Here is a 25,898-nt window from a genome sequence, read left to right on the forward strand (position 1 = left end):
CGCCAGGCCTGAGCCTCTGGTGCTCAGGCAAGGCTGGCGCCCTGGAGCCAGGCAGAGAGAGCGTGGTCGCTTCTTCTCTCCCAAGCCTTTGGCGTTAGCTTCCTTTCTGCTCCGGGCCGAGTGTGGCCAGGTCCCATTTCCCTGCGCCCTGTCTGTCCCCGCCGCGCCTGAGGGCTGTTTGCTCAGGGGCTTCCCGGCGTCAGGCGCAAGCTGCCCAGGGGTCGGCCCTTCTCAGGCTGACCTGTCCCCCATCGGCCCTGCCACGTGTCCCTCCGCTGTGTGCCCCGGGGGCGGAGGGGAGGCAGGTGCCCGCAGGTCGTTCACCGGGAGCGGGAAGGGGCCTGGGAAGGGGCTGGGGGAGGGGACAGGGCTTCCGTGAGCTGGGCCTGCGAGGATGGGTCTGCCCGGGTCCTAGGGGGTACAGGGCGTTTCTGGGGGGCAGAGCAGTGAGCCAGGGGCGCACATGGGTGTGGCTGGTGCGGGACGCAGCAGGCGCAGGGGAGCAAGGTGGAGCGTGGTATGAGACGTGCACGCAGGCCAGGGCTGCAGTCGGGTGGGCAGGCCTCCTGGGCCAGGGGCACCCGGAGTGACAGCCTGGCGCTCAGCCCTCAGCTGACAGCGGCTCCCTTGGCCGCTCTCCACCCTGCCCCAGGGGACTGTGAAGCCCAGTCTGGGACATGCCACGGAGGGCTTCACTGCTTCCTCGACGTGGCCGCCGAGAGGAGCCTCCCTGCCCTGCAGAAGGTGGGGGCTGGGAAGGTGGAGGGCAGCGAGGGCTCAGCGGGGACCTGCCAGGCTGCTCTTGTCGTTGGTGGGATCACTGGGCCCCGGGGTCCCTGCCTGCCAACCCCGACGTCCAGAGAGAGAACGCCGCTGCGCTCAGTCTCAGGCCAGTTCCAGGGGTTCCCGCAGCAGCTGGGAGACGTTGTGGCTGGTGTGGACAGGCCTGCCTGCAGGTGACCCCACCCGGCTGCAGCTGTCCCTCTGTCAGCGAAGGGACGCCGTGGCTGCCAATCTCCTCGCGCTCTAACGCCAAGGCCCCCTGACTGCAGTGTGGTTTGTTTTAAGGGTGTGACACAGCCCTGGCTGCCCCTGGACTCTCCCGGGACCCTTTCAAAACACTGCCGCCCCCACAGCCCTGTCCAGAGGCTCCAGCCCGCCCGGTGTCGGGTGAGACCAGTGAGAGGGTGGGTGGCAGGGTCCCGTTAAATCTGAACTCCAGCAAGGGCTCACAGAGCCCAGAGGAAGCCAGGAAGTGCCGGGGGTCTCTGCAGCATGCGTGGACCCAGGGCCGCCTAGCAGGTGGGGCCAGGCTGTCCTCACTTGTCAGGGGACAAGAACCAGCCGATAACAGTTGGACAGGATTAAAACACGAGCGAGCTGAGCTGCCGCAGTGCTGGGTAAGAGTGAATTCCACGGCACCCTGACATCCTCGCTCTGCCTCGGTTCCGCCCCCTTCCAGGGACCTTCCTGGGGACACCACAGGCTCCTGGCAGAACCGAGCCGAGGCCCCTCAGTCAGGCGGGCGCGCTCAGAGGACCCAGCCAGAAAGGCTCTGCCTGCTTCCCCGGGAGGCCACGGCCAAGGGAGGCGCCTTTCTCGGAGCCCCCCTGGCCTTTCCTCCACAGGCTGAAGGTGGTGCTCGGTGTGCGGGAGGCGCCCCTGGAACCTGCGCAGTGGCCCGCAGTGGCCAGGAGAGCGGCCTGGAGCAGCGGCCGGGAGAGCGGCCTGGAGCAGCGGCCGGGAGAGCGGCCTGGAGCAGCGGCCGGGAGAGCGGCCTGGAGCAGCGGCCGGGAGAGTGGCCTGGAGCAGTGGCCAGGAGAGCGGCCTGGAGCAGTGGCCCAGAGAGTGGCGGGCCTGCTACAGCCCAGGGCTCAGCCTGCTCCCCCGGGGCGCTCCCTGCAGGGATCTGCCCCTCTGTCCCCAGGCCTCACGCAGGATCCCTCAGGACACGGCCCCACTGCCCATCATCACATCTCCTGTTGGGACAGGGGGCACCCTGCAGGTCACTTGGCCAAAGCCCCTCAATGTGGAAAAGAGAAACTGAGGCCCAGCAGTGATAGAGCTGGCCTAAGACCCAGCTGCTGCCTCTCTCGGGCTAGAACCACCATGCCAATAAAGTCCTCCCCTCCCAAAGGGGCCCTGCAGGGTCCCTATGCCCGCGGTGCTACTGGCCGGGGTTCAGGACGGCCTCAGGTGCCTCTGCTGTCCTCCCACAGGTAGGCCAGGTCACCAGCGTTCTCATGGCCACTTGGGGCCTGCTGGCGGGGAGGGTTTGCTCCGCCACCCCCAGCTCGCTCCAGCCCTGCCGCACGTTGTGTGTACGTGGACTGCGGCTGGTGGACCCCCAAGCCCACCCTGTGGACTGCACACCCGGCGAGGGTTGGGGCCTGCCAGGGTCACCCAGCAGGCTGGGGTGGGGCAGGGGCTCTCCTGCCTGGAAGCCCTGAGAGGCTGCCTGGGCCTGGGGCTGAGCTGGGGAGGAGGCAGCGCCCCGGGAGGCCACTCATGGGAAAAGGGCCCGATAGACAGACTGGTCACTATCAGCTCGGAGCCTTCTGACTGGGAGTGAAGAAACAGGTAAGAGACCATCAGTGACATGGGAATTTCAGTTACAGCCCAACAGACTACAGTCAGACTTCCAAAGGACTCTGGAATTCAGTCCTTCACAGACCACCCACTGCATCAATTTACAGATGGCAACACCGAGGCCCAGAGAGGCTCAACAACTTGGAGGCAAGGCTCAGGCTAAGAGAAGCCTGGGGCTCCTCACCCCCAGACCGTGATCTGCCACAGGTTAAGGGGGTCATCGGAGACTGGCCTAGTGGCCAAGGGAAAACCACCCACTCCAGGGCATGCCTGTCACCCCTCACCCTCACCCCGGCCAGGGCAGCAGCAGATCTCCCAGTGCAAAACAAAACGCCCATCTCCTCCAAGGGCATGTCCTGTCCTTGGCCTTGGGCGATGAGGGACAGACTGCGCGGTGCTTGGTCCCAGGCGAGGTACACAGCAGCCCCTCTCAGCCCAGCTCTTTGTCCAGGAGTGGCCAAGCTACCAGAGCTCCCTGGAGTCCCACTGGCCGGGAAAGCGGTGCAGCCTCATGTCTTCCTTCTGGATGTGCTCATAGCAGGACTGGCGGGAGAGAGGCAAGGCTGGGGCCAGCGGGCCTGCCTGCTCCCTGCCCCATGCCGGGACCTAAGGCCCAGCAGGCGGTGCACCCACCTCCCCGGTGCACCCACCTCCCTGGTCTGTCTCCCGCTCAGCCACAGTCTGCAAGGGAAACGGGGGTGCACCCTCTCCCTCTCCCACCGTGCTCGGGGACACAGCCTGCCGCGGTCATGACCCCAGGGTCCCCAGGGCTGGGCTGCACTGCAGGACCCCTCCCCTCCAGCCTTTTAACAAGGCAGGCCCAGGGGCGCCGTGAAAACCTTGCCATGGAGACACAGGTGAGCAGCGAATTTCAGCTCATCCCCACGACGGTGTCCCGGGGAGGCAGGAGTCCACCCCAGCGGCCTACGGCCTCTGTCGCTCACCTCCAGGGCCGTGAGCAGGAAGTCATACAGGCCTCCTGTGTGGATGGGGTCCATCATGTCGCGGATTAGGTGGATCTCGGCTCCCAGGTGCTGGATTCTAGAGAACGACCCTCACAAAGAGAGCGAGGGAGAGGAGAGGGGTGTCACAGACAGGCACCATGCAGCTGGGGGAGGAGCCCTGACCCAGACAGCTGGACACCCGGGGTGTGGCCCTCGCTCTGCTTCTGGCACCTGTAGGACCCTGGCGAGGCCCCTCCCCTTTCTGGGCCTCAGCTTCCCCCTCTGTACTGAGGAAAGCTGCATCCATAAACCCTGACGTTCAGAGGCTTCGGCACGTCTTGGTTGGGGGAATGGCAGGGTGGGCATGGCTCCTGGCCGGGCCGGGCTCACCGGGCACGCGACACCACGTAGATGAGCAGGGGCAGCAGGTCATCCATGGGCAGCTTGTGCTCCCGGCCCAGCACCCGCGACACGGTGGCCTCAATTTCCCCGTATGTCCTCTCCAGCACCTCCAGCTTCTCCCGCGGGTCCACCGTGGTCCTGCAGCGAGTAGCCGGCTCCAGGTCACGGCCCTCGGGCTCAGGCCCAACTGGGGGCCCCCGACACTCCCGCCTCCACCCCGACCCTCCCCAAGGTGGGGACTCACATGATCTTCTGCAGGCACTCGGTGGCCGACAGGAAGCACTTGTCCCTGACCAGGGAGCACCTCTGTGTGGTGGGGGAGTGGTGGGATGAGGCTCGGACACCCCCCAGGGCCTGAGCAGGCCCTGAGCCTCTGGCCACCCACCCTTCCCCACCCCTGGCTTCAGCACGGCCCTGCCCTGAGGGCTGAGTGACGGGGCAAGCCGCAGCTCCACTGTGGGCCTCAGTTCACACAACCGCAGAATGGGTGAGTAGGCTCCGGGAAGTTGGGGGGATGGAAAACGAGAAAGAAGATAATGATCATAACCGGCAGTGGCCACTGGGAGCCACGAGGCTCTGAGGGCCCATGTCAGCGGTTCCCAGGCCCAGGGGCTTGTGGCAGCCGGGCTCCTGGTCCACTCCTCGAGTTTCTGACTCAATAGGTGGGTCCAAGAATCCGCTTTATTAAAATTTTATTTTATTTTTTTAGACAGAGTCTCACTCTGTTGCCCGGGCTAGAGTGCCATGGTGTCAGCCTAGCTCACTGCAACCTCAAACTCCTGGGCTCAAGTGATCCTCCTGCCTCAGCCTCCCCAGTAGCTAGGACTACAGGCATGCCCCGCTCTTGCTCAGGTTGGTTTCAAACTCCTGAGCTCAAACGATCCTCTAGCCTCAGCCTCCCAGAGTGCTGGGATTACAGGCGTGAGCCACCGCGCCCGGCCAAGAATCTGCTTTTCTAACAGGTTCCCAGTCACCCCGAGGCTGCTGGTCTGGCTGGCAAGCACATTTTGAGAACAACCGCCTGGTGTGCCCACTTCACCCTCACAACGATCCTGTGAGGTAGTCCCAGTGCTGGCTCCCTTTTATAGTTGGGGAAACTGAGGCACAGAGCTCCAGTATCTTGCCCGCGGTCACACAGCCAGAGAAGGGCAGAGGCCGTGTGGAGCCTGGTCACCGTGGGCCGGCAGCCACACCCTCGCCCACACTGGGGGGTCAGAACAACACGGGACGCCTGCCGCCCCCTCTCTGCAGCCTCCACCCTGTGACGGATTGATCGGATCGATCACTGATAGGACCCATCACTCAGGGGTCGGGCCTCCCTCTTACCTGATTGGTCGTCAGCGTGAGGTCCTTGAGGGGCCACAGGTGCCTGCAATTGAAAAAGTGAGCCAGGAGGCTTTGCCAGGACAAAGGGGTAGGGTCTGAGGTCAGAGGGCAAATTCCCTGTGCCACGGTGTCCCCAGTGGGGCTGAGCGCAGGAAAGGGGAAGGAAGTGAGCCGGACGCGGGGAGAGCAGGGGGCTCCTAGAGAAGGCAGCGCTCTGGGAGCTGGGCTCGGGTGCAGAGGAGGGTGCGGTGGCCCCGCTGGCCAAGGCCTGCGAGAGCAAGATCTTGGTGGCCGGGCAGAGAGCGAGGGCTGAGAGGACTGGACTCTGTTCCGGAGGCCTCGTGGGACTCAGAAGAGCGCGGTGGCAGGGACTGTGGGGACGGCAGAGCTGAGGCCGTGGGGACGGCAGAGCTGAGGCCGGTGGGGGGGGAGGGGCACGGAGGGGAGGGAGGGAGGGAGGGAGGGACTCCTGGCAGCCGGGCCTCGGGGCTGGTGAGCGGTCAGATGCAGGACATTCACTGAGATGGCAGGGAAACAGGGCGGGCGGGAGGAAGCACTGTCCCGTGTGACCAAGGAGACCTCGGGGCGGGAGGAGAGAGTGCCCGAGCCCTCCCTTGGGGACGGGGACAGGGTCCCTCACAGCGTCAACGGATCAGAGGGGTGCTGAGGAGACAGGGTGTTTGGGGCACAGGGGCTAGAAGGGAGGCCCTGGGCATGGTAAACATCTGCCCGACCTGCTCCCAGAACAGTCCTCAGTTTCCCTGGGGACCTCCCCTCCCCAGTCTCGGGTTCAAGTGCTCAGAACAGGTGACCTTGCCTTAGTGGTGGATACTGAGGCAGGTCTGGCCAAGAGCAGCCAGCACTCTGGTGGACTCAAGACCCAAGCCTGGCCAGTGCGGGACTCGGGGCACTCTGCTGGAGGAAGTGCCAGCTCCCTGTGGGGACTCAGCTGGGAGGGTGTAAGCCTCGAGGGGCTGGTGCCATGTTTGTCACCACAAGGGGGAGCCAGAGAAAGACCAACAGAGAAAAAGAGAAGGCACTTCCCATTTGTCGTTGGGTTGAGCACCTAGATCCAGCCATACCTGAATGCAAGCCCTAGAACTTCATGGGTAGGTAGTCAACTAACCCCACCTCCCTGGTTTGCTGAGACAGTCTTGCATGGAGTATGTATTGTCTGCCACGCCAGAGCCCTGGCTAACATGGCACGGGGAGAAGGCTTACTTCTGCACCTCCAGGAACTCCAGCAGCTTGGTGTCAGGGACGAGGCTCAGACTGGTGATGCCCTGGCTGTAGAGGCTGTCCTCCCGCTCGTGAAGCAGCAGGTAGAGCGTGAAGAGCTCCGAGTAGAAGCTGGGCAGCACGAGGGGCAGCACCAGTCCATGTACGTGGAGGTCTCTGAGGGAGACAGGGGGACAGGGGGCAGGGTCACCACTGGGGCCACCCCTCAAAGAGCCCATAGAGCTCCCAGTCCCATGACAACCAGTGTCCCAGCCTCCAGCCTCCTCCTCCCTAGAAAGCCCTTTCCAAGCCTCTTCTCATCTCATTCGATTGATCGCCGAGGCTGCCTCACTCCGCATTTGACTTTGAGACCTACAACGGCGGAGGGGGCCGGACCGTGACCCCATCCGGCTGAAAGGCAATCCCAGGGCCCCGACGGACAAGCAGCCTGCAGCAACACTCTGGGCAGCCACTCCGGGCCAGTCCAGTTCTGCCTGCTATTTGCTGTGCTTCCTACGACTCCAGGGGAAGTTGCCCTGCCGTCTGACCCCGCTTCCCACGCCGCCTGCCGCGCGGGCACGGAAAGGCCCCTCTGGTCAGGAACTTCTCCAGGCCTGGAAGCTGAAGGCGGACTGTAGGGCTTGCTCCGAGACTGGGGAAGAGGGTGGAATGGCCCACCTAACTCCGGTGCGGCCTCGGGCTCATCCCCACCAGGCCTCGACGTCCCTCTCTGCGTGCAGGGAGCAGGGGGTGCCTGGGAGCTGCTCCCCTCCGCGCACGGAAAGATGGGGCTGGCATCACGCGCGGGGACGCGCTCACTGCGTCGCAGTGGGGCCCTCTTCCTGGCCGCTCACAGGACAGAGGTCGCGGGCCATTCTGATCCACGAATGGTCAGTGGACGAAGCTTGTTGGACGGTAGGCATGCCCAACACTTCCCCCAGCAGCGCTCCTTCCCCCGAGGGAGGCCCCAGGGACAGAACCCGTAGAGGCCTGGTCCGGTCACCTTGTCTCTGCGTCTTCCTCCTCCTCCTCCTCCTCCAGGGCCTGGCCCTTATGCTGGAAGGCAACACGCAGGAGACCCCTGCAAACCAGGGAGAGAGGATCGGTGTGGCTGCCACCTCCCACAGAACCAGAGCTCCACCTCTTAGTCCACGCAGGCGACAGCAGGCAGCCTCCGACGCTCAGGCCCGTGGGCACGGGGCCTGCGGAGGCCAGCCTCCAGACCACGGCAGCCGGGAGGCCAGAGCTACAGGAGGTCAGCTGGAGAATCCCGGAACCCCAGTGACAGAGGAGCTACAGCATCTCGGGCTTCTATTTGCAATGTTTGATGGGGTCACAGCTCGGCCTGGGACTGGAGATGGGGCCAGACTCAGTCTGCAGTGGGGTTAGAGTGTTCATGGGGCCTGGCTCAGTCTGCAGTGGAGTTAGAGTGCCCTTGAGGCCTGGCTCAGTCTGCAGTGGGGTTACAGTGTCCCTGGGGCCTGGCTCAGTCTGCAGAGGGGTTACAGTGTCCCTGGGGCCTTGCTCAGTCTGCAGTGGGGTTAGAGTGTCCCTGGGGCCTGGCTCAGTCTGCAGTGGGGTTACAGTGTCCCTGGGGCCTGGCTCAGTCTGCAGTGGGGTTAGAGTGCCCTGGGGGCCTGGCTCAGTCTGCAGTGGGGTTAGAGTGCCCTTGAGGCCTGGCTCAGTCTGCAGTGGGGTTACAGTGTCCCTGGGGCCTGGCTCAGTCTGCAGTGGAGTTAGAGTGCCCTGGGGGCCTGGCTCAGTCTGCAGTGGGGTTAGAGTGCCCTTGAGGCCTGGCTCAGTCTGCAGTGGGGTTACAGTGTCCCTGGGGCCTGGCTCAGCCTGCAGTGGGGTTAGAGTGCCCTGGGGGCCTGGCTCAGTCTGCATTGGGGTTAGAGTGCCTCGGGCCTGGCTGGGGCTCGCACTGTAGCAGAGGGCTGCAGCTGGGCCCTTGCTATCACCCCCCACCTCTAACCCGTTTGCTCCCCAGCTGCTCGCTGACCAGCCCTCCAGCTCTTCGCTGAGTCAGACCTGAGACAGAGGCACCCGTCCTACCAGGATGCCCGGCAGAGCTGATGCTTGGAAAGGGCAGCACCTCCCCACCTGAGGTCACAGGGCAGTGACTGTCCCCATGTGCCACCGAGCTCACCTGTAGGAAGCCCAGAGTTCCTGGGCATGCTGCTTCACCTCCTCCTGGGCCAGCCCCTGCAGGTGCTTGTTGGCCCCCACTCCCGCGTACGTGGCCTGGAAGGTCAGCATCAGCCTCTGCAGCAGCTTCCCCAGGGGGTGCAGCGAGTTGCTCAGAGCCTGGGCCGGCGCGCAGGCAGCGAAGACACACTCAGCACCAGGGTCTGGCGCACAGCACGCCCAGACAAGCCCCCAAGACTGCTCCCATTTCACAGATGGGAACACTGAGGCCCTCTGAGGACAGGGGGCCCACAGGCCTGTCCCCCCTAGTCAGCCCCTGCTATGAGACATGGGAAGCCTTCCCCACCATCACCTCTCGGCCGCCCACCCCGGGGCCCTCACCTTCCTGAGGTGCCGCTGCAGGGCCTTGGGCTCCCGGTGCCGCAGCAGCTCCGCCAGGCTGTCCTTGATCCTGCCCACACCGTCCTCGGGCTGGGTCCTGGGGCACCACACGCAGAGTCCCTCACCCACGCTAGACCCGGGCCCGTCCCCCAGGGGGCCTTCCGCCCTGACCCGTGGGTGCACGCACACCCGCACACACCGGCCTCACCTCGCGCAGCACAGGTAATCCTGGGACCTGCGCAGCTCCCTCGAGCTCTGCACGTGGAAGCCCAGCAGGGCCTCCTGCAGGTCCCCGGGGCAGCCGGCAGCCACAAAGTCACGGAAGGGGCCGTAGACTCCTTGCCAGCGGTTCTGCACGGGGAAGGCGCCCAGACCCAGCTGCCTGCAAGGGGGGAGGCGGGGTTGGGGACGGGGAGAGATGGCGCTGCGGTGGGCAGGACCCTGTCCAGGCCCTTGGAGGGTAGGGGTACCAGCCTGCCCCAGGTTCAAGCCCCAGGAAGGGTGGATGGATCAGGCCATGCAAATAGGGCTGACCGCCATGGCTCAGGGGAAAAAGAGGCAGAGAGAGGGACAGAGAGAATTTACCCTGCCATGGAGAAGAGAGACAGAGGCACACGGAGTCCTGAAAATACGGAGACAGGAGGTGGACAGATCCAGAGAGCTGGAGGCCAAGTCCAGAGAGCGGGTCTTGGCCCAAGATAGACTGGTGCCCAGAGTTTGGGATTCTCCTGCCTCAATACCCCACTCTGCCCACCCCATAGCCAGTTCTTTCCTGTGGTTGATCCCACCTTGGCCAACAGGCCGGGCCTGGCTGTACGTTAGGACACTGTGTGGACACTGTGCATATATCAGTGTACCTCTGGACACTGTCTAATGAATGCTGCCCTCCCAAGTCATGCTGTTGCCCTACACCTGCACCCCACCCGGGCTAGGGCCTGCCCCTGGGGATTGCTGTCCACTCCCAAATCCTGCTGTCAGGGAGAAGCTGCTGCCTGGGACCACTCCCCATTAGAACTACCACCCATAGAGAATCCATCTGTGCAATACCAAGTCTTTCTCAACAGATATATGGCAAGAGTCACCACCTGAACTACAGTTTTCCAGGGAAGAACTCTGTTCCCAAGGGAAAAGAGGTCTATTCCCCTTCAAATACCCTTTGATAGCGAAAGTGATTCTACTTAGCAAGTTTCCTTCTTCACCTTGGCTGCCAGAAAACTCAGGGCCAGGCTAACGCTCAATCACATCTTTGTAGGGCCTATTTGCACATCCCTTTCTTTTATGATCAATTCATTCTTTTCTATTCTTTTCTTTTTCTTGTTTGTTTGGTTTATAAACTGTCTTGTACCCTTTTTAGAAAAACAAAAAAAGCAGGGTCTAAGCAAAGCCTACGAATAATATTTTTCTCCAGTTTAGCGGTGTAGGGAGTTACCTCCACGTAGCCCTTGAGTCCAAGAGTCTCTGACTGGAGGGTTATGTGCCTTGGGCTCTCTGAACTCTCTGAGGTGCTAAGAGGGGGTATGGAGAGGCCCCTCTGATGGGCTCCGAGTTCTTGGGGTGGAAACACAGATACACCCCCAGACAAGCCCCACAACGGCCAGGCAGATGGACCAGCTTCTCACCTCTTGCAGATGCTGCTCAGGTCCGGGGGGAGGGCAGACGTGTCCAGCACGCCCTGTGTGTGCAGTCCTCTCCCTGCCCCACCGCCAAAAGAGCCCTCCAGGGTGAAGCCATTGGGGAAGGTAATCTTGCCCTGGAGCCAGGAGAGGGAGGCAGGGTGTCTGTCTGGCCAGCTGCCCTTCCATCCAATCACGACAGGCCTCGTGCCCGTCCATCTGGGCCAGAGAGGATGGGTGCACTCCCCACCCTCCATTCAATCTTCCAGGCACAGCCCCGCCCGCCACCAACAGCCACCGCCTCGCTGCCTCTCCGGGGCTCACCTCCGAGGCAGGAGGGGGAGGGGGAGAGGGACACACAGGATAGAGTGGGGGAGCCACTGCTGCGGGGCTGGGCCGGGGGTGAGGCCAGAGACAGGCAGAGGCCAGGGGAGGCAACCCCTGGCTGCACGGGGCTGTCCCACTGGTAGCACCTCTGCTCTCTAGCCGGTCACCATGAAACCAAAACAGCCTCACATTTCCAAAGGCCCCAGCAGGACCCTGAAAAACGGTGACTCTAGGGGCAGCTGCCCAAGGCACTGGCGGTGGAGGAGGGAGTGCATTCTGAACTAGGGGGTCAGCCAGGAGACCACCAGCACCCTCTGGACGCAGGGCACGCCCACTGGGCTGGCCCCCTCCCAGCTGGCTCCAGGACTCATCCCGAGTGCGTGGCAGAGAGCAGTCGCTGTGCCCACCCTCGGAGGTGACGGAGGTGGGCGCGGCCCTCCCCTACCGGCCACCTTCTGCCTGCACCGCCTCCGCCCTCAGTCCTGGGGGCAGATGACAGACCCCGGCCAAGCGTTCGGCATGGGGTAGAGCAGGGTCTTGGTGGCCCTCACCTTCCCCATGAGGGTCAGGTCCTTGGTGAAGGTGCCCTCGTACAGGGAGTCGTCCTCTGAGAGGAGGAGGCCTGGGCCCTGGGGAGGAAGGGGGTGGAGCAGTGGGTGAGAAGGGCCAGGAAACCGGGGGTGGGGAGGGGACGGCAAAAGAGGGAAGGCCCTGAGCCCTGCCACACCCCTAAGGCTGTGTCTAAGTGGGACCCTAATCCTTGGCCTGTCCAGCATCAGCCCCCTGGACCTCATCCCTGGGTGTCCCTAAATGACACCCCCAGACCTGGCTCTGTACCCCCAGCAGCCTCTTCAGGAAGCCCCTGGAGCTTAGGGGGTGCTGGGCTTGTCCTGAACCATCCCTGCTTCCTGCTTGTCACTGGCCCTAGGGACGGTGGAACTGATCAGTTTCCCTTGCCACATTGGTTGCCAGGAAGCTCACAGCCAAATGGGATATGATTTGTGTTCAGCTTACTTCTGAACCTATTTCGTGTGCCTATTCTCGCCTTTTCTTCCTCTTCCCTCATAGGCCTCCTTCAGTCTCTTCCAGAACAAAGCGGAGTGTGAACAAACAAATTGAAGTGACAGTCACAGCCACCAGGCCAGAGCCCCCTGAGTACCGAGCCCCGAGCGCCAGGGTGTGGTGAGGCAAAAGGGGAGGGCTCTGGGTGGGCCTCCGCTCTGCCTGCCACTCAAAAGGTGTGACACTGGGCAGCTTCTCTGGCCCCTTGGAGCCTCTCATTTGTCATCCATAACTAGGGATGATAATGACATCAACCTGCAGGGCTCCTGGGAGGGTCTTATGAGACCCTGGCGGGAGGCTTAGCAGAGCAAGACATTGAGGCACGGGTCACGAATGTCGGTCACTGAGGCTACTGGCAGCATTACCACATGCCCATTCTTGCTATTTCACTGAGTCCACAGTAAGAACTATTAACCTGACTTGCTGATGGGGAAACTGAGGCTGGCTGGGCATGGATTTGGCCAAGGCCAGGGGGGGTGGCAGAGCTGGGGGCCCGCCCAGGTTCCAGGTCCCTCCAGCACCAGGAACACAGCGCCCTTCGTCACCTACCCATGAACAGCCCCAGCTCAGCTCCGGGCCCCAGAGCAGACGGGCTGCAGGGAGGGGCAGCTTAGGACACGCAGGTGTCCCCACTCACCACCATCTTGTCCGCATGGAAGATGCCCTGGTAGCAGACGCCCGCCTGGGTGACCACGACCCCCGGGCCGTGGCGCTGGTCAGCCTGCCACATGCCAATATAGCGCTCGCCCCTGGGGCAAGAGGGGTGAGGCCAGAGGCAGATCAGAGTCGTCCCCAGGCACCTTCTGGGTGCCCTGCTGCCGTGGGGTTGGTGGGGATAAGGAGCAGGGACGTCGCCTGCATCCACTCAACTCAGACACGGGGCAGGTGAGGTCAGGACCCCCAAGAGGATCAAGAGGGTGGAGGAGGGAGGGAGGCTGCCTGGTGGACGTGGCAGGAAGGACAGATGGAACGGGGGTGCAGTCCTGTGTGCACAAAGCCACGCAGGCAGGAGCATGTGACAGATATGTGGGGACATTCGGGGGTCCAGAAAGGCTGGCGGGGTGCACGGGAGCACGGCCAGGACGGGGTCAGAGGAGCGGGCAAGGCTGTGATGGCCAGGCCAAGGACCCAGGCTCTGTCCCACGGCCCGGAGAGTTGACAGGGCTGCCCTTCTTAGAAGCAGCAGGTCAGGGCCCAGAAACTGCTCTCCGGCCCCATGGGGAGGGTCGGGGAGGGGGTGGCCCTGCAGTGAGGATGGTCCGGGCTCCGCAACAACCCAGCGGGCAGAGAGGGAGGGAGGGACTCAAGAGAGACCCTGTGGGGACGCACAGGAGCCTGTGTCCTGGGTCACTCTGTCTGCGAGCATCCTCCCGGTCCCTGATGCTGGGGGCAGTGGCTGGGGAGCACTCACCTGTCACTGTCGTCCTGGATGCCATAGCCGCTCCTCTGGCCCTTCTCCCAGTGGCCCGTGTACCTGAAGGGTCGGGCGGCCTGCGGGGCGCTCTCCAAGACCCCAAAGCCGTGCCGCAGGCCCTCCTGGAAGTAGCCCTTGTACACCTCCTCGGTGCCGTATCTGCGGAGAGTCACAGACAGCTGGCCCAGCCTCGCACAGTCCTGCCCAGGGGACGTGCCATCCCCCGCCCCTGCCCCGCCAGCCGAGGGTCACTTACGAGGGTCACTTACTCACAGATGCCATAGCCACTCATTCTGCCCTCCTGCCAGTGGCACTTGTAACAGTCGAACCTGTCCTCGGAGGCCTGGGGCATCAGGCGGATGCCAAAGCTGACGGCAAGGCGGGGCGGGGCAAGGCATCAGTACCAGGGCCACCTCCCTGCGCATCCCTGACCTGAGACACCTGTCACACCCCTCCCTGCCACCCAGGAGCGTCCCTGCCCCCAGCCAGCTTTCCAGACAATAGGGAGAATCTCAAAGGACTCGGCTCCCTCTCCTACCAGGGGCCCCCTCAGGACGCCCCCCACCCCCGCCCGCCCCTGCACCTTCCGGCCGGTGCCACCCCTCCGTGCCCTGGAGCTGGGACCAGCCCGCCGTTCAGGGCCTCAGGTCCCCTTTTGTACAGTGAGGGGGGCTGGACCAGATGGTCCCTCAGTCCTGCTTGAGGTTCGGGCATTTAGGACGGGGCCAGACTGGTGACCGCAGCAGGCAGGAGAGCGCCCCTTGCCCCCCCACACGCCAGCCTCGGCCCAGGCCGCTTACCCATGCTCCAGGCCCTGGCGGAAATCCCCCACATGATTCTGCCCGTCCGGCCACTTCAGGGTCCCCCTGGAACACAGCCAAGGCCCAGGACCTCAGGCCCACCACACTCACCCCTCAACAGCCTCAGCTGCAGACTTCCCAGAGGCCCTCCCTTCCCCACTGGACTGGACTCTGTCCACACCCAGCCTTCTTGCCTGAGCTCTAAGACCCCCAAAGAAAGCCCTTTTAGCCCTTCTCTGCTCCTGGCACAACTGCTCCAATAGCCTCGTGGGATACACTCACCATATTCTATAAGGAGAGCCCAGGAAACATCTAGATTCCCTTTTCCCCTTGACCAACAGGAAGCTCAGAGCTAAACTTCAAACTCAAGTTAAATGCTAGTCAGTGGAGTTTCTACCATCCTCCTCCCATCGTCTGATATGGCATTGTTTTTTTCTGTCTTTTTCTTCAGAAGCCTCCTTAAGCCCTTTCTGGCAGTCGGCAGGGTATTAGAAACGAATGGATGTGCTTGAGAGTGTAACCTTGCGAACCCTCTCGCTCTGGGCTTCAGTGTTCCCAGCTGTAGCATGGGGGGAAGGGTTTTTGCTTGTGGCTGAGGCCAGGCCCACCTATCACCGGCCCTGAGACCCTGGGCAAGTCCTGCCAGACACGGTGCCTCAGTGTCTGCACCTCTGAAATGGGTAAAACACACTCCCTAGAAGGTTCTCGCGAGGACAGGTGGAGAGAGATGTGTGCAAACCATTCGCCACCACCGGACCACGCTGGAGGACTCTTCTCCCACCCTCCTGGGAAGGGAGCGGCACGAGCACAGGCCCCGCGGCCAGCACCTGACGGCTGCCCCGTGCTCTCTAGCTGTCACCACCAACACCTTATTTGACACAGACCTACTCTGGGCCAGGCCCTGCCCAAGGGGACATAAGAGAGACTCTGAGGGACAAAGAGAATCGACCCGCTGACCACGGACAGTGACAGCCTTCGGAGCGAGCCCTGAGGGGGTGAGGTCTCAGAGCCCGGGAGCAGCCCCGCCCCCGGCCACTCACTTGCCGTGGGGCCTGCCCCGGCACCACTCGCCCTCGTAGGTGGCCTGGCAGAACCGGCCCTCCGCGCGGAAGGTGTGAGCGGCGCAGCGGCAGGCGGGGGGCTCGGAGGGCTCCAGGCCCGCCCCCAGCACGGGGAAGTCCTTCTTCCCACGCAGGGCCTGGCATACGGCCTGGGTCACCTTCCACTGCCAGACCGCCTGGTGGGGACAGGGAAACACAGGGCAAGTCACTGCAAGACACATCCCCTCTGAGAAGCATTCTGGGGCAGCTCCAGGTGCCACCCCCTCCTTCACCCCACCCCACTGTCACTTGCGAGAACCCCCAAGTGCCCCTCGCTGCTCCTAGGGCCCCACGCGGGCTGAGATCCCCGGCTGCAGCTTTGGAGTCTGCCCAGCAGGGCCGAGCAAGGCACGGGGCAGGGATGGCACAGGCCCCGGCTCTGGCTTCATAGAAAAAGTCCTTGTTCTCTTTGGCATTCTGATGCCCGACCCCAGGCTGACCCCTGACTTCCTCTGACCCTGGCCCCCAAGGCCTGCTAGCCCCTCGCCAGCACCCGTGTGGAGCCCTGCAGTGCTGCACGCTTCTACCCTGCTGCCCCCCCCCGTCCCCTGAACCCACTTCCCCAATGCACAGCTCACCCACACTCACCTGGCCCTGGGGGTCCTTGGCACGAAAGGAGAGCTCTTCCTCAGGCGTGAGGAGGTGGAACGTACACCTAGACAGACGAGGGGGTGAGTAGGCCCCGCTCTGTGCAGGAGGGGTGGGAGAGGGCCTGAGTTGGAGCCCTGGGTGTGGCAGGTGCCATGGGGTGCATGGAGGGAAGACCCAGGGTGTCAGCAGAGGGGGTCGCTCACCCGTCCTGCCCAGGATCCACCCACACCAGCTTCAGATCAAAGGTGTGGACATTGTGGCCCTGGAAGAAGATGGACACAGGCGTCATCCAGAACAGACCAGAGGCTCACCTGCCCTTGGCCCAGGCTTGCCCCACGCACCAACCTGGTGCCCGGAGGCTGCTCTGTCCCGGCACTGAGTCCCTCACCACTCCGCCTGCTTCCCATCCTAGGGCCAGCTTCCCCCTGTCCTTTCCACCCCAGAGCCTGGCTGGGGACCCGGGACCAGCCTCTGTTTCCCTGTGGCCACAAGAATGTTCTGGAAATGCAGCTCGGACCCCGTCCCCCCCACTGTCAGAGGCTCTCACGGCCTGGGGGCCGGGACACACCGCCGAGCTGGGATTCGAGACCCCACAGACCAGCCCAGGCTCGTGCGTTCCCAGCCCTCACCCTCTCTGGCCGCTCCACACGGCCCCTTCCCGAGCTGACCACAAACTCTCCTCACTCTGGGCTTCTGCTCATGCTGTTCCCTCTACCTGGAACGCCACCCTGCCCTGCGAGCCAGACAGAAGGTCCCTTCCTCTGGGAAGACGTTGGCCTAGGCAGGCCAAGCGCTGCTCCATGGCCAGAACAAGAGGAGACGTGAGGCCCAGATGCAGGCCAGGGACAAGAGAGGGCTCAACGGAGACAACAGCATGTGCAAAGGTCCTGAGGCGAGAGAGGACACTAGCACATTAAAGGACAGGATCTCGTGAGTGTACCTGGAGCACACAGGTGAAGTCAGGAGTGGAGAGGAACACAAACTAAATCAGAACCAACCCCACACCGGGCTTCAGGAGGCCTGGGTCTGGACTGGGCACACAGCGTCCCTCCCGGGCCTCAGCCTCCCTGTCTGCACAGGGCTCGAAGGCCGACATTCTAAGGGCAGAGGTGACAGCGCTGTGGACCTCACAAGGGCAACGGGAGTGGGGGAAGGACGGAGCAATCAAGAGGCTCTGCCACGTAACAGCTCCCAGCCCCTGGGTCTGCCTCCGTCCTGGCATCTGTACTGTTCCACGGGCGCTCCCCCGGAAGCCCCCTCGTCTGGCCCCCCCAGTCACCGCAGGCCACCCCAACTTCTGTTCTGGGGTTCCTCTCTTTTTTTTTCTTTTGAGACAGAGTCTTGGTCTGTTGACCAGGCTAGAGTGCAGCGGTGTCAGCCTAGCTCACAGCAACCTCAAACTCCTGGGCTTGAGTGATCCTTCTGCCTCAGCCTCCCGAGTAGCTGGGACTACAGGCATGCGCCACCATGCCCAGCTAATTTTTTCTATATATTTTTAGTTGGCCAATTAATTTCTTTCTATTTATAGTAGAGATGGGGTCTCGCTCTTGCTCAGGCTGGTCTCAAACACCTAAGCTCAAATGATCCGCCCGCCTCGGCCTCCTAGAGAGCTAGGATTACAGGCGTGAGCCACCGCGCCCAGCCTGGGGTTCCTCTCTTATTTGAGTACAAAGAAAGGAACTAAGAGTTGCCGGGCACCTGCCGCAGCACAAGCTCACTGGCGGTGCTCCCCACTCTCCAGATGAGGGAGCCCAGGTGAAGACTTCTGACCAGGGACAGCGGCGGGCAGGGCGGAAGCCAGGGTGTGCCGTGCAGCCTTTCCCCACAGCCCACGCCCTTTGGGGATGTCCACTCACGGCCCCACCCAACACTCTCCTTTCTGTCCCCGCCACCTCCCCAAGCCTAAGTCCCAGCAGGTTGTCCCTGTCCTGCTCCTTTCTCAACCGGACCCCTGAACCCTGCTGTGGACCCCAGGTCGGCCCCACCCCAACCTGCAGCAGGACGAGGACATCATCAAAGAGCATCACGCGCTCAGCCCGCAGCGGGGTGACCGTCACGGGTACGTCCTGGCTGTCTTGCAAGAGTCGGTGAGCGGGGGTGCAGAGCACGTCCTGGCGGGGCAAGGAGGGCGGCGCGAGGCTCAGGCACCTGCGCTAGCAGCTGCAGCCACTCTGCTACCTCCCTCCACCCCAGACACATCCCAGAGGCCTCCTCCTCCAGCAGACCCGGCGTGCCCCCAGGGCTGTGACAGGCACTGGGCTCCAAGATGCGGGGATCATTTCTGGCCTTTCCCAGTGGGGTGGCACTTCCCTCTCAAGGCTCCACTGTGTCCTCTCCTACATCCCACCCCCGAGTCCCGGCCCCAGCCACGCCCCTCAACCTTCACCCCGGATCCTGCAACCCCTGCCTCCCTTCGGCAATTCTTGTCCCTTCCACCTGTTCTTCTAATTCTCCACACTGGCGCAAGCCTGTCACACCCTCGTAGGGCACACAGGACTCCCTCCTGCAAGAGCAGTGCCTGCCCCGGTGGGCAGAGACGCAGGGGTGGGACTGGTGGCTCCCCAGGGGGACAGTCCGTCCTGCTGACTGCTTCTTCCCCAGCGCCAGTCACTGCCTGGCCCAGGAGGGCTCAGCAGATGGCTGAGGGTGGCCAGACAGAGGGCCCTTACAGCCACCATCCTCCTTCTAGATGGGGAAACCAAGGCACAGAGAACATGGCAAGCAGCTGAAGCCACCCAGCAGCCCCATGCCCCATGTGGAACCCCCTCTGACTGCCCCTCACTCACCCTCTGCCGGCTGCTCAGAGTGTGCCAGAGGGCCTGGGTGGCCACCGCCTGGTCCAACGCCTGCCTCATAAAGGACTCTAGGTTCCCAAAGAGGGTCGCCGCGTTCACCACCAGCTCCCGTGCAGGGTGGTGCTGCAGGGACGGGGCAGCCAGTGAGGGTGGGCAGAGCTTTCCCCCACCCTGGGATGGTTGCCCTGGCTCTGTCCTGGCCCCAGCTGGTCAGGAGGCTGGATCTAGGCCAGCTCCTCTTCTCTTGTGGGGTGGGGGTGTGAAGGTGATTCCAGAGGGGTCTAGACCATTCCACGACGCCCCCAGCTTGGGGCCATGTGTCCTCACACCCAGAGGACAGTTCTACATCGGCTCTCTGGGTCTCTGCTGCTCCAGCAGGGCAGGCCCATGCGTCCCAGACAGCCCGGGGCAAGGCCTGACCCACTGAGATGCCCCCGGGCAGGACCAGGTCCCCTCGACACCCAAGGGCAGGGCGTGACCTCCTCAGGCCCCACAGGCATGGCCAGTTTCCTCCTTGAGCTAGGGTTCCTGAGTACCAGCTGGGCCCCCGGGGCCTGGGCCTGTGTCCCCCCCACCTCCCCACGGGCTGCTGTCCCTGCGCCCACCTCCGGGACGGCGTCCGCAAGGCTCAGCAGGAGGAGCACATACTGCTGCACGTGGTGGGCGAGCGGCTGGCGGAGGGCCTGGATCAGCGCTGTGCCCACCGAGCACTTGGAGCCCACGCCTGACAGGAGCTGCCGCAGCGCCTTCAGCTGGGCCCGCCAGAACTCGCTGCGCAGAGGGAGGGCGCGCACCCCTTCACCCTCCCCGCCTCTGCTCACACCTGCCACCTCCCCGCCCGGCCGGTCGCTGTCGCTATCTGGATCTGCTCCTGGCCCCGCCAGGCCTTCCTCCCTCTCTCCCAGTGTGGATCAGTGTAGACGTCTTAGAGCCAGGAGTCCTCCAGGATGTGTCTTAGGCTGTGACACCCGCTGCTCTGGGGTGGGGGCTTCCCTGCCCCACCCTCACTCAGACACCCCCCACCCACCCAGGGGCCCACTGAGGCAGCCCCATGCTCACCTCCTCCTCTTTGTTGCCTTCTGAAAGGCCTGCACCACTATGCAGCTCGTGTAGGACTCAATGTACCTGCAGGCAGCACAGGGGACACCTGTGAGCCCAGCCCCCAGCTCCAGACCCAAGTCCTTGGCCTCTGGGGTCCCCAGAGCTCACCCACTAAACAACTACAGCTCAGAGGGCCCAGACAGTGGCCTGAGTACTGGTGACCTCCAGTCTTGACCCAACAAGACAGCTCTAACCTACAGTCTTTCTTCCCTGAGAGGCCCCAGCGCTCAGGTCTGGAGCGTCTGAGCTTGCCGCCAGGCTAACACCCCAGCCGGGTGACACCAAACCCAGGTGAGTCCCCACTCCAGGTGAGCACCAGCCCTGGGCTGAACCCAAACCTTTGCCCAAGCCCTGACCAGGTGGGCCTTCATGCCAGGCGGCGCTCTGAACCATGGCCAGGCCCCAGCCCCGCTCGGTGGTCTTACTCGGTGTAGACCTGCAGGACGTGGTCCGCGCCTCGCAGCAGCAGCAGGGACTCCAGGCCAGTGGAGTCGGGGTGACGCAGCCTCTCCCGCAGCGAGTGCAGGCTTTCCTCCGTCACCTCCCAGAGCTGCTGGGAGCTCCTGTGCAGCTGCTGCAAGAGCCGCAGGCATTCTCTGCTCTGGGGCTCCGCCGGCTCTGGGGCTGGGGCGGGAGCACAGCCACATGTGAGTGGGGGACATGGCCACTCTATGCCCTGGGAACACAGCAGTCCCGTGTGCTCACACGAGGGCCAGCAGAACCCCACAGCCCTGTGGCTGCAGCGGGGACCCGCATCCCTGAGGACAGGGTTGACACTAGAGCTCAGCAGGGGCAGGGCAGGCCGAGCAGCGGGCAGCACCTTGAGGCGTACACAGGGCGCACGCCACCTCCTCCAAACAGGCATGGCCGGAACCCCAGGCAGCCAAGCGCATACACTGATCCCCGTGCCTTTGGCCTCCCTGCCCTCGACTCCTCAGATCCAGCATGTGGAGTCCACGGGGTCACACTGTCAGTCCTCTCCTATTTCTCACATGCCCAGAGTCCACCAGAAGAAGGCACCTGCCCAAGGGCACAGGTGAGACTCGAGCTGGAAGTAAAACCTAGGTCCCTGCCTTCTAGTCGGGCTTTTCCCAGCACCCCGGGGCTGCTGGGTGGGAGCGAGGAGAATTCAGGCAGAGGGCTGTCTCCAGGCCCAGGCCCCGGAGGAGGGGAATTTCATCTCTGTGCATAGCCAGGTCTGGGCGACAGTGCAGGATCATGGCTTGGCCCTCAGGGTCCCTTTAAGAAAGGAGCAGCCAGCAGCTGGAGGCCAGGGCCCCAGTTCCACCAGGAGATGCTGATACCAAGTGTCACCCTCCCGTTTAAGGTTGACTAAAGCTGTGGCTCACACAGTCCAGCAAGGTAGGTCTCCCATCCCTGGGATCATTCCTGGGTCCCCTGCCGTCCCCACTGGAAAGCCTAGACCCACTCACCGGCAGACAGCAGGGGCTGGAGGACAAGGCTGTTGACGCGGGCGAGGGTGGCTGAGAAGACCTCCTCCAGCCGCAGCAGGGCTGCCTCCTCAGCGCTGCACATGGCCAGGGTGCCCGGCTCAGGGCCTCCTAGGGGGGCACAGGTCACGGCCAGAGAGCAGCAGCAGGAGCAGGGTCAGTGCCCATCCTCTCAGGCTGGGTGCCCACCTGCAGCAGAACTGAGCAGTGGGCACAGGTCACCTCACAGGGAGTTCCTGGCCTGGCCACTGACCCCTGCCCTGCTCTGTCTGGGCCCAGTGGAGGGGGGCCTGAACGGGCGGGAGAGAGGGCTCAGAACTTCCAAGGGAAGCAACCCTTTTTACCCAAAAGGGGAGATACTCTTCAAGCCCAGTTCTGGCCTGCTCATTCCCTGCTCAAACACCCACCATGGATCCCAAGTGCCCACATCTAGTGGTGCTCTGACTTTAGCCCCCTTTCTACTGAGTCTCTGCTCAGGGTCTCTGCGGTCTCTGGTAACAAGGACATGCTGTCGGAGGAGTCCAGCCTTGTCTTCGAGGCCATGGCTGAGGGCTCCCTTTACCCAACAAGGCTGTGTGGGCAAGAAGAGGTGTGGGGGGATGGAGGGAGTCTGGAGGCTTCCTGCCAGAGCCACGAAGGACAGGCAAGAATGAAGAGGAAGCGGGACACAGCACACAGGCGGGGGGACCGTGAGATCGAAGGCTCGTGGGTGTGAGCCCAGCCTCTGAGGGTAGCCCACCAAGCACACCCTAACTGGCCATCAGAGGAGCTAGACTTTGCCTGAGTCAACCATGGAGAGTCACGGAGGACTCCAGAGCGAGGTAATGGTGGGGTCCAAAGTCAGAGCTGGGGAGAAGAACGTGGTGGCAGCTGCAGAGATGGTGCCAGCAGTGAGAGGGGAGTCAGTGTGGATGGGAGCCTGGAATCCCCCCAACCAGGCTGAGCCTGCTGGATGAGACCCGCTCAAGAGGTGGGGACTGCTGGGGTGGGCAGGTGGGCTTGAGCCCTGGGATTTCCTGCCCTGGAGTGAGGGACTTTCCAATCAGGCAGGGATCACCTAGGAATGCAGCATCCTGCCTGGAGGGGCCTGGGCTCAAGGCCGCCGCAGCCAGGCCACAGCCTCAGCCTCTCCCACCAGACTCTGGGGCCGTCACTTAGCAAAGGAGTTCATCTGAGGGTGGAGAGTTGCAAGGTGCCTCTCCCTGGTCTGACACTCTGAGGCTTTGGAGTTAGCCAACCTGGGAGAGGTAGGGGACATAATCAGGACACCCAATGACAAGTGACATAGGGCAAGTGACATAGGCAGACCCAAAAGTGCAAACAGGAAGGGGTCTCAGCCCTCCCCAAACCACCGGAAAGATGCCATGGAGCACCCCAGGCCCCTGGCCGAGCCTATGACTCCCAGGGACTTGGCTCTGGAGCAGGGTGGGCGGGCGCCTCAGAATTCTGGCCGAGGGCGGGGGCCCAGGCATTCCTGCCCCACCTTTCCTGCCACTGCTGCTTCTCAAGGGCGAGGCTGCTGGAAGGAGAGGCAGGAAGGAGAAGCCGCTGGACGCCCAGCTGCAGCCATCTTCTCTCCCTGCTGGCCCCTGCAGCAGCCCCAGCCCCCAGGGACATAGGGGCTCCAGGTAGCTCAGGCAGACCAGGAGAGAATAGCAAAGAGATTAGGGGTGCAGAAAGTGTGGTCTGGGCCTACCCAACCATCACCCATGTCTTCAGAAACTGATAGAATGGAAAGACCCTTTGGGGTGACACTTCCAGTCTCAGCTAGAAGTCAGCAGGAGTCTGAGCTGAGAGGTGAGGACACCCAGGGTTGGCTGGCTGGATGGGTGGGGAGGAGGATGAGGCCAGGATGGGAGGTGCAGACTAGGAACCACATCAGGAAAATTTAAAAGATACTGCAGTCACTAACTCACTGCTGGGATCAGTGAGTGAACCAGCAGCCCCCACACTCACCTGGGGTCCAGGCATCCCTACCCCAGCCAGGGCCGAACCCTAGACAGGGAGCGCTCTGCCCTGGAGAGAGCCTCGGCTCCTACCCCTCTCCCTCCCTGCCCAGTGTGTCGCCAGGGCCCGTGGCCACACCTCAGCTGCTCCCCCAGGAGAGGCTTCTGACCCCGACCCACTGTTAGCCCTGGCCACGCCCCAGCTTACCCACAGCCCTGCTCCTCTCCGGGCCTCAGTCACCCTGCTATGAAATGGGGGTGCCACCAGATAAGAGATTTTCAAGCCATTTTAGTTGTTCCTCCAAAGGACAAACTGACAGAGGGGAGCTCCTCTGGGTGTGGGGACCTCAGACTCCCCCATCCCCAAAAGCAGCCTGGGACCACTGGGAGTTAGTTGCAAACACTGACTCTGGGGGCCTTTCCACATATGTGTTCCCAAAGGGATCTCTAAGCCTGGTAAACTGAGTCACTTTGCCCAGAGGAAAGGGTAGACGTTAAGCATGGCTGGTGAGGCTATGGGTGACGGGAAGGCTGCAGCTAGGGCAGGCAGGTAGTCTGGTTTGGTGGCCCTAGGGGCCTGCTCCCAGGCTGGGGAGTTCTGGGCTTCATGCTGGAAGTGACAAGGAGAGTGTAAATGCAGGGGTGAGGCCAGGCATGAAAGTGTACGAGTGTACACGTTTGCAGGGAAGGAGGAGGACATGCTGAACCTTACAGGAATACTCCGCTCCCCAACCCCAGTCCCACCCCCATCCCACTCCCCTTAGGTCAGGGGCATGGCTTCCTCACCCTCTCCCTCCCTCCAGTTCAAAGGCTCCTTAGTGGGGAAACTGAGGACAGGGAAGGATGGGAGGGCCCAGAAACATGATCTGTAGAGCATGTGCAAGGCTCAGACCCAGGCCTCTGGCTCCCAGCCAGGTTCACCCGAGCTAGGTGGCTCAGAGAGGCTGGGTGACTCACCTGAGGCACACAGCGAGTTCTTGGCAGGGCCCAGCCCCATAGCTGTCCCCAGGCAGCCCTGATCCTCACATGGCGTAGGGCAGGGTGAGGACAGAACTGGCCAGTCCCAGCGTGCCCAGGTGAGTCAACTACTGTCCCTGTCGTGATCTAACCAGTAGCCAGACCCACTCTCTCCCCTGCATTCCTAGCCTCTGTCCACACTAAGTCCCTCCCAGGGAGGGTCACTGGGGCCTCCCCTGCCCTCTCCCAGGCCTGGCCCCTTAGGCCCCTGGGCCGCACCCTATGATGGCACTCACGCTGGCATTTCCTGGTCTGGACAGGCAAGGAAGTTCTGCTGGCTGCGGAGGCTTTTCCCTGGGCTGCCCTGGAGGCCCCTTAATCAACTGACACGTGCAGTGGTGGACGGTGGGGAGAGGGACTGCCCAAGGGAGGAGGAGCTTAACTCTCGCACCTGCCTCAGTTTCCTCCTCTGCCAGCACCCTTCCTCTGCCCCTCCATGGCTCCAACGCCTTGCCCGAGGCGCCCCCACCCTCTCCAGCCGCATACGTCCCAGCTGCCGCTCCTCTCCCTGCACGGGCACATTCAGTCACTGGAGTTTCCCAAACTCTCGATCCTGGTGCAGCCGCGAGGCATTTGCCTGCGCCGTTCCCACGCGGGCAACGCCAGCTTCCCAGCTTCCGCCCCAACCAGCCGGCGTTGCCTCCTCCTGGCAGTCTCTCGTCCTGGGTGGGGCCCCGCGGCCCTGGCACCTCGGCCCAGGCCGGGCCCCTGAGCACCGCGGGCTCGTGCCCGGGGTGCTGTCCCTGCGCTGCCCCAACCCCGAGCGGGGTGACACGGGCAGGGAGGACGACGCAGGGAACCCCGCAGGGACCGAGGGGGTCTTCCGACAAACTCAGACGGCCGGGGTGAGAGCGCCGCCAGGCACGGAGGAGTGGTGGAGGGACGGCGAGGCGGCGCCCAGAGCCCACAGCCTGACCCGGCGAGCGGCGCGGGGCCCGCCCCCAGACGTGCGACCTCCGTCGCGCCCTTACCTGCGCGGTGCCGCTTCCCAGCGCCCAGAGTGCCCGGGCGGCTCCCCGGCCGCCGCCCCGCCCCGCCGGCCCCTGCGCCCGCCGCGCCCCGCCCCCGGTCCAGGCCCCGCCTCGGGGTGTCGCTCAGGGCTGGGGGGCCAGGGGCCCGCCGCGGGAGCGGCAGCGTGCGGCGTCCGGGTGCCCAGTTGCCCAGGTCTCTCCCGGGTTCTCCCTCGGGCGTCCTCTGGGCTCGGGGGCTCCTGGGGCCCAGCGCGGGACGGAAATGGGACGGTGGGGCTCGGCCCCTCCGCCCCACCCACACTCCCACGCCCACACCCCGCTCGCTTCCCGGGCAGGCTCCGAGGGTGGCGGGGCAGAGGATGCCCGCCGGTACTGACGCTCTGCGGGCCTGGGGTGCAGCCCGGTGACTTGCCCGGTCCGCTCTGGGTCACAGAGGCCGGCCCAAGCGGAGCGCTGTGTGGGTTCGTCAAACAGAGGGGTAAACGGAGGCGGCCCTGCAGCCCCTGGGCTGGGCGTCCACAGTCCGCCGCTCCTGTCGGCTGACCTTGAGGAAGTCCCCCTGCCCCCATTCCTGGATCTCCACATGGCCCGTGGAGCGTGCAGCCGGCCCTTCTGTGCCAAGGCCTGTGACCTTGGCAGGGGGGCCGAAGTTTAGTCCCGGGCTGACCTCCCGGGAGGGGGAGGGACCATAGTTCAAGCTGT

General features: G+C 63.6%; 1 protein-coding gene across 2 annotated transcripts; it reads right to left on the reverse strand.

Annotated features, from left to right (window-relative positions):
• Nucleotides 1-2,595: 2,595 nt before the first annotated feature.
• ALS2CL (ALS2 C-terminal like) lies at nucleotides 2,596-25,138 on the reverse strand. 2 transcript variants are annotated; one of them, XM_076007032.1, is made up of 26 exons: nucleotides 24,462-25,138; nucleotides 21,245-21,462; nucleotides 20,237-20,435; nucleotides 19,770-19,835; nucleotides 19,316-19,481; nucleotides 18,702-18,833; nucleotides 17,907-18,026; nucleotides 16,119-16,177; nucleotides 15,913-15,979; nucleotides 15,265-15,461; nucleotides 14,225-14,290; nucleotides 13,694-13,792; nucleotides 13,422-13,583; nucleotides 12,648-12,759; nucleotides 11,500-11,577; nucleotides 10,628-10,758; nucleotides 9,217-9,390; nucleotides 9,009-9,105; nucleotides 8,629-8,786; nucleotides 7,483-7,560; nucleotides 6,483-6,656; nucleotides 5,262-5,304; nucleotides 4,180-4,241; nucleotides 3,924-4,073; nucleotides 3,534-3,630; nucleotides 2,596-3,132 (listed from the first exon to the last, which is right to left on the reverse strand). In XM_076007032.1, the coding sequence occupies exons 2-26, from the start codon at nucleotides 21,345-21,347 to the stop codon at nucleotides 3,052-3,054; spliced, it is 2,871 nt and encodes a 956-aa protein (XP_075863147.1). In that variant the 5' UTR covers nucleotides 21,348-21,462; nucleotides 24,462-25,138; the 3' UTR covers nucleotides 2,596-3,051. The 2 variants fall into 2 exon arrangements, with proteins under 2 accessions (XP_075863147.1, XP_075863140.1); XM_076007025.1 differs by lacking the exons at nucleotides 19,316-19,481; nucleotides 19,770-19,835; nucleotides 20,237-20,435; nucleotides 21,245-21,462; nucleotides 24,462-25,138 and having other exon boundaries at nucleotides 3,429-3,630; nucleotides 18,702-18,855.
• Between the last annotated feature and the right edge of the window lie 760 nt (nucleotides 25,139-25,898).

This window comes from Microcebus murinus, chromosome 1 (assembly GCF_040939455.1).
Source record: "Microcebus murinus isolate Inina chromosome 1, M.murinus_Inina_mat1.0, whole genome shotgun sequence".
NCBI lineage: Eukaryota > Metazoa > Chordata > Mammalia > Primates > Cheirogaleidae > Microcebus > Microcebus murinus.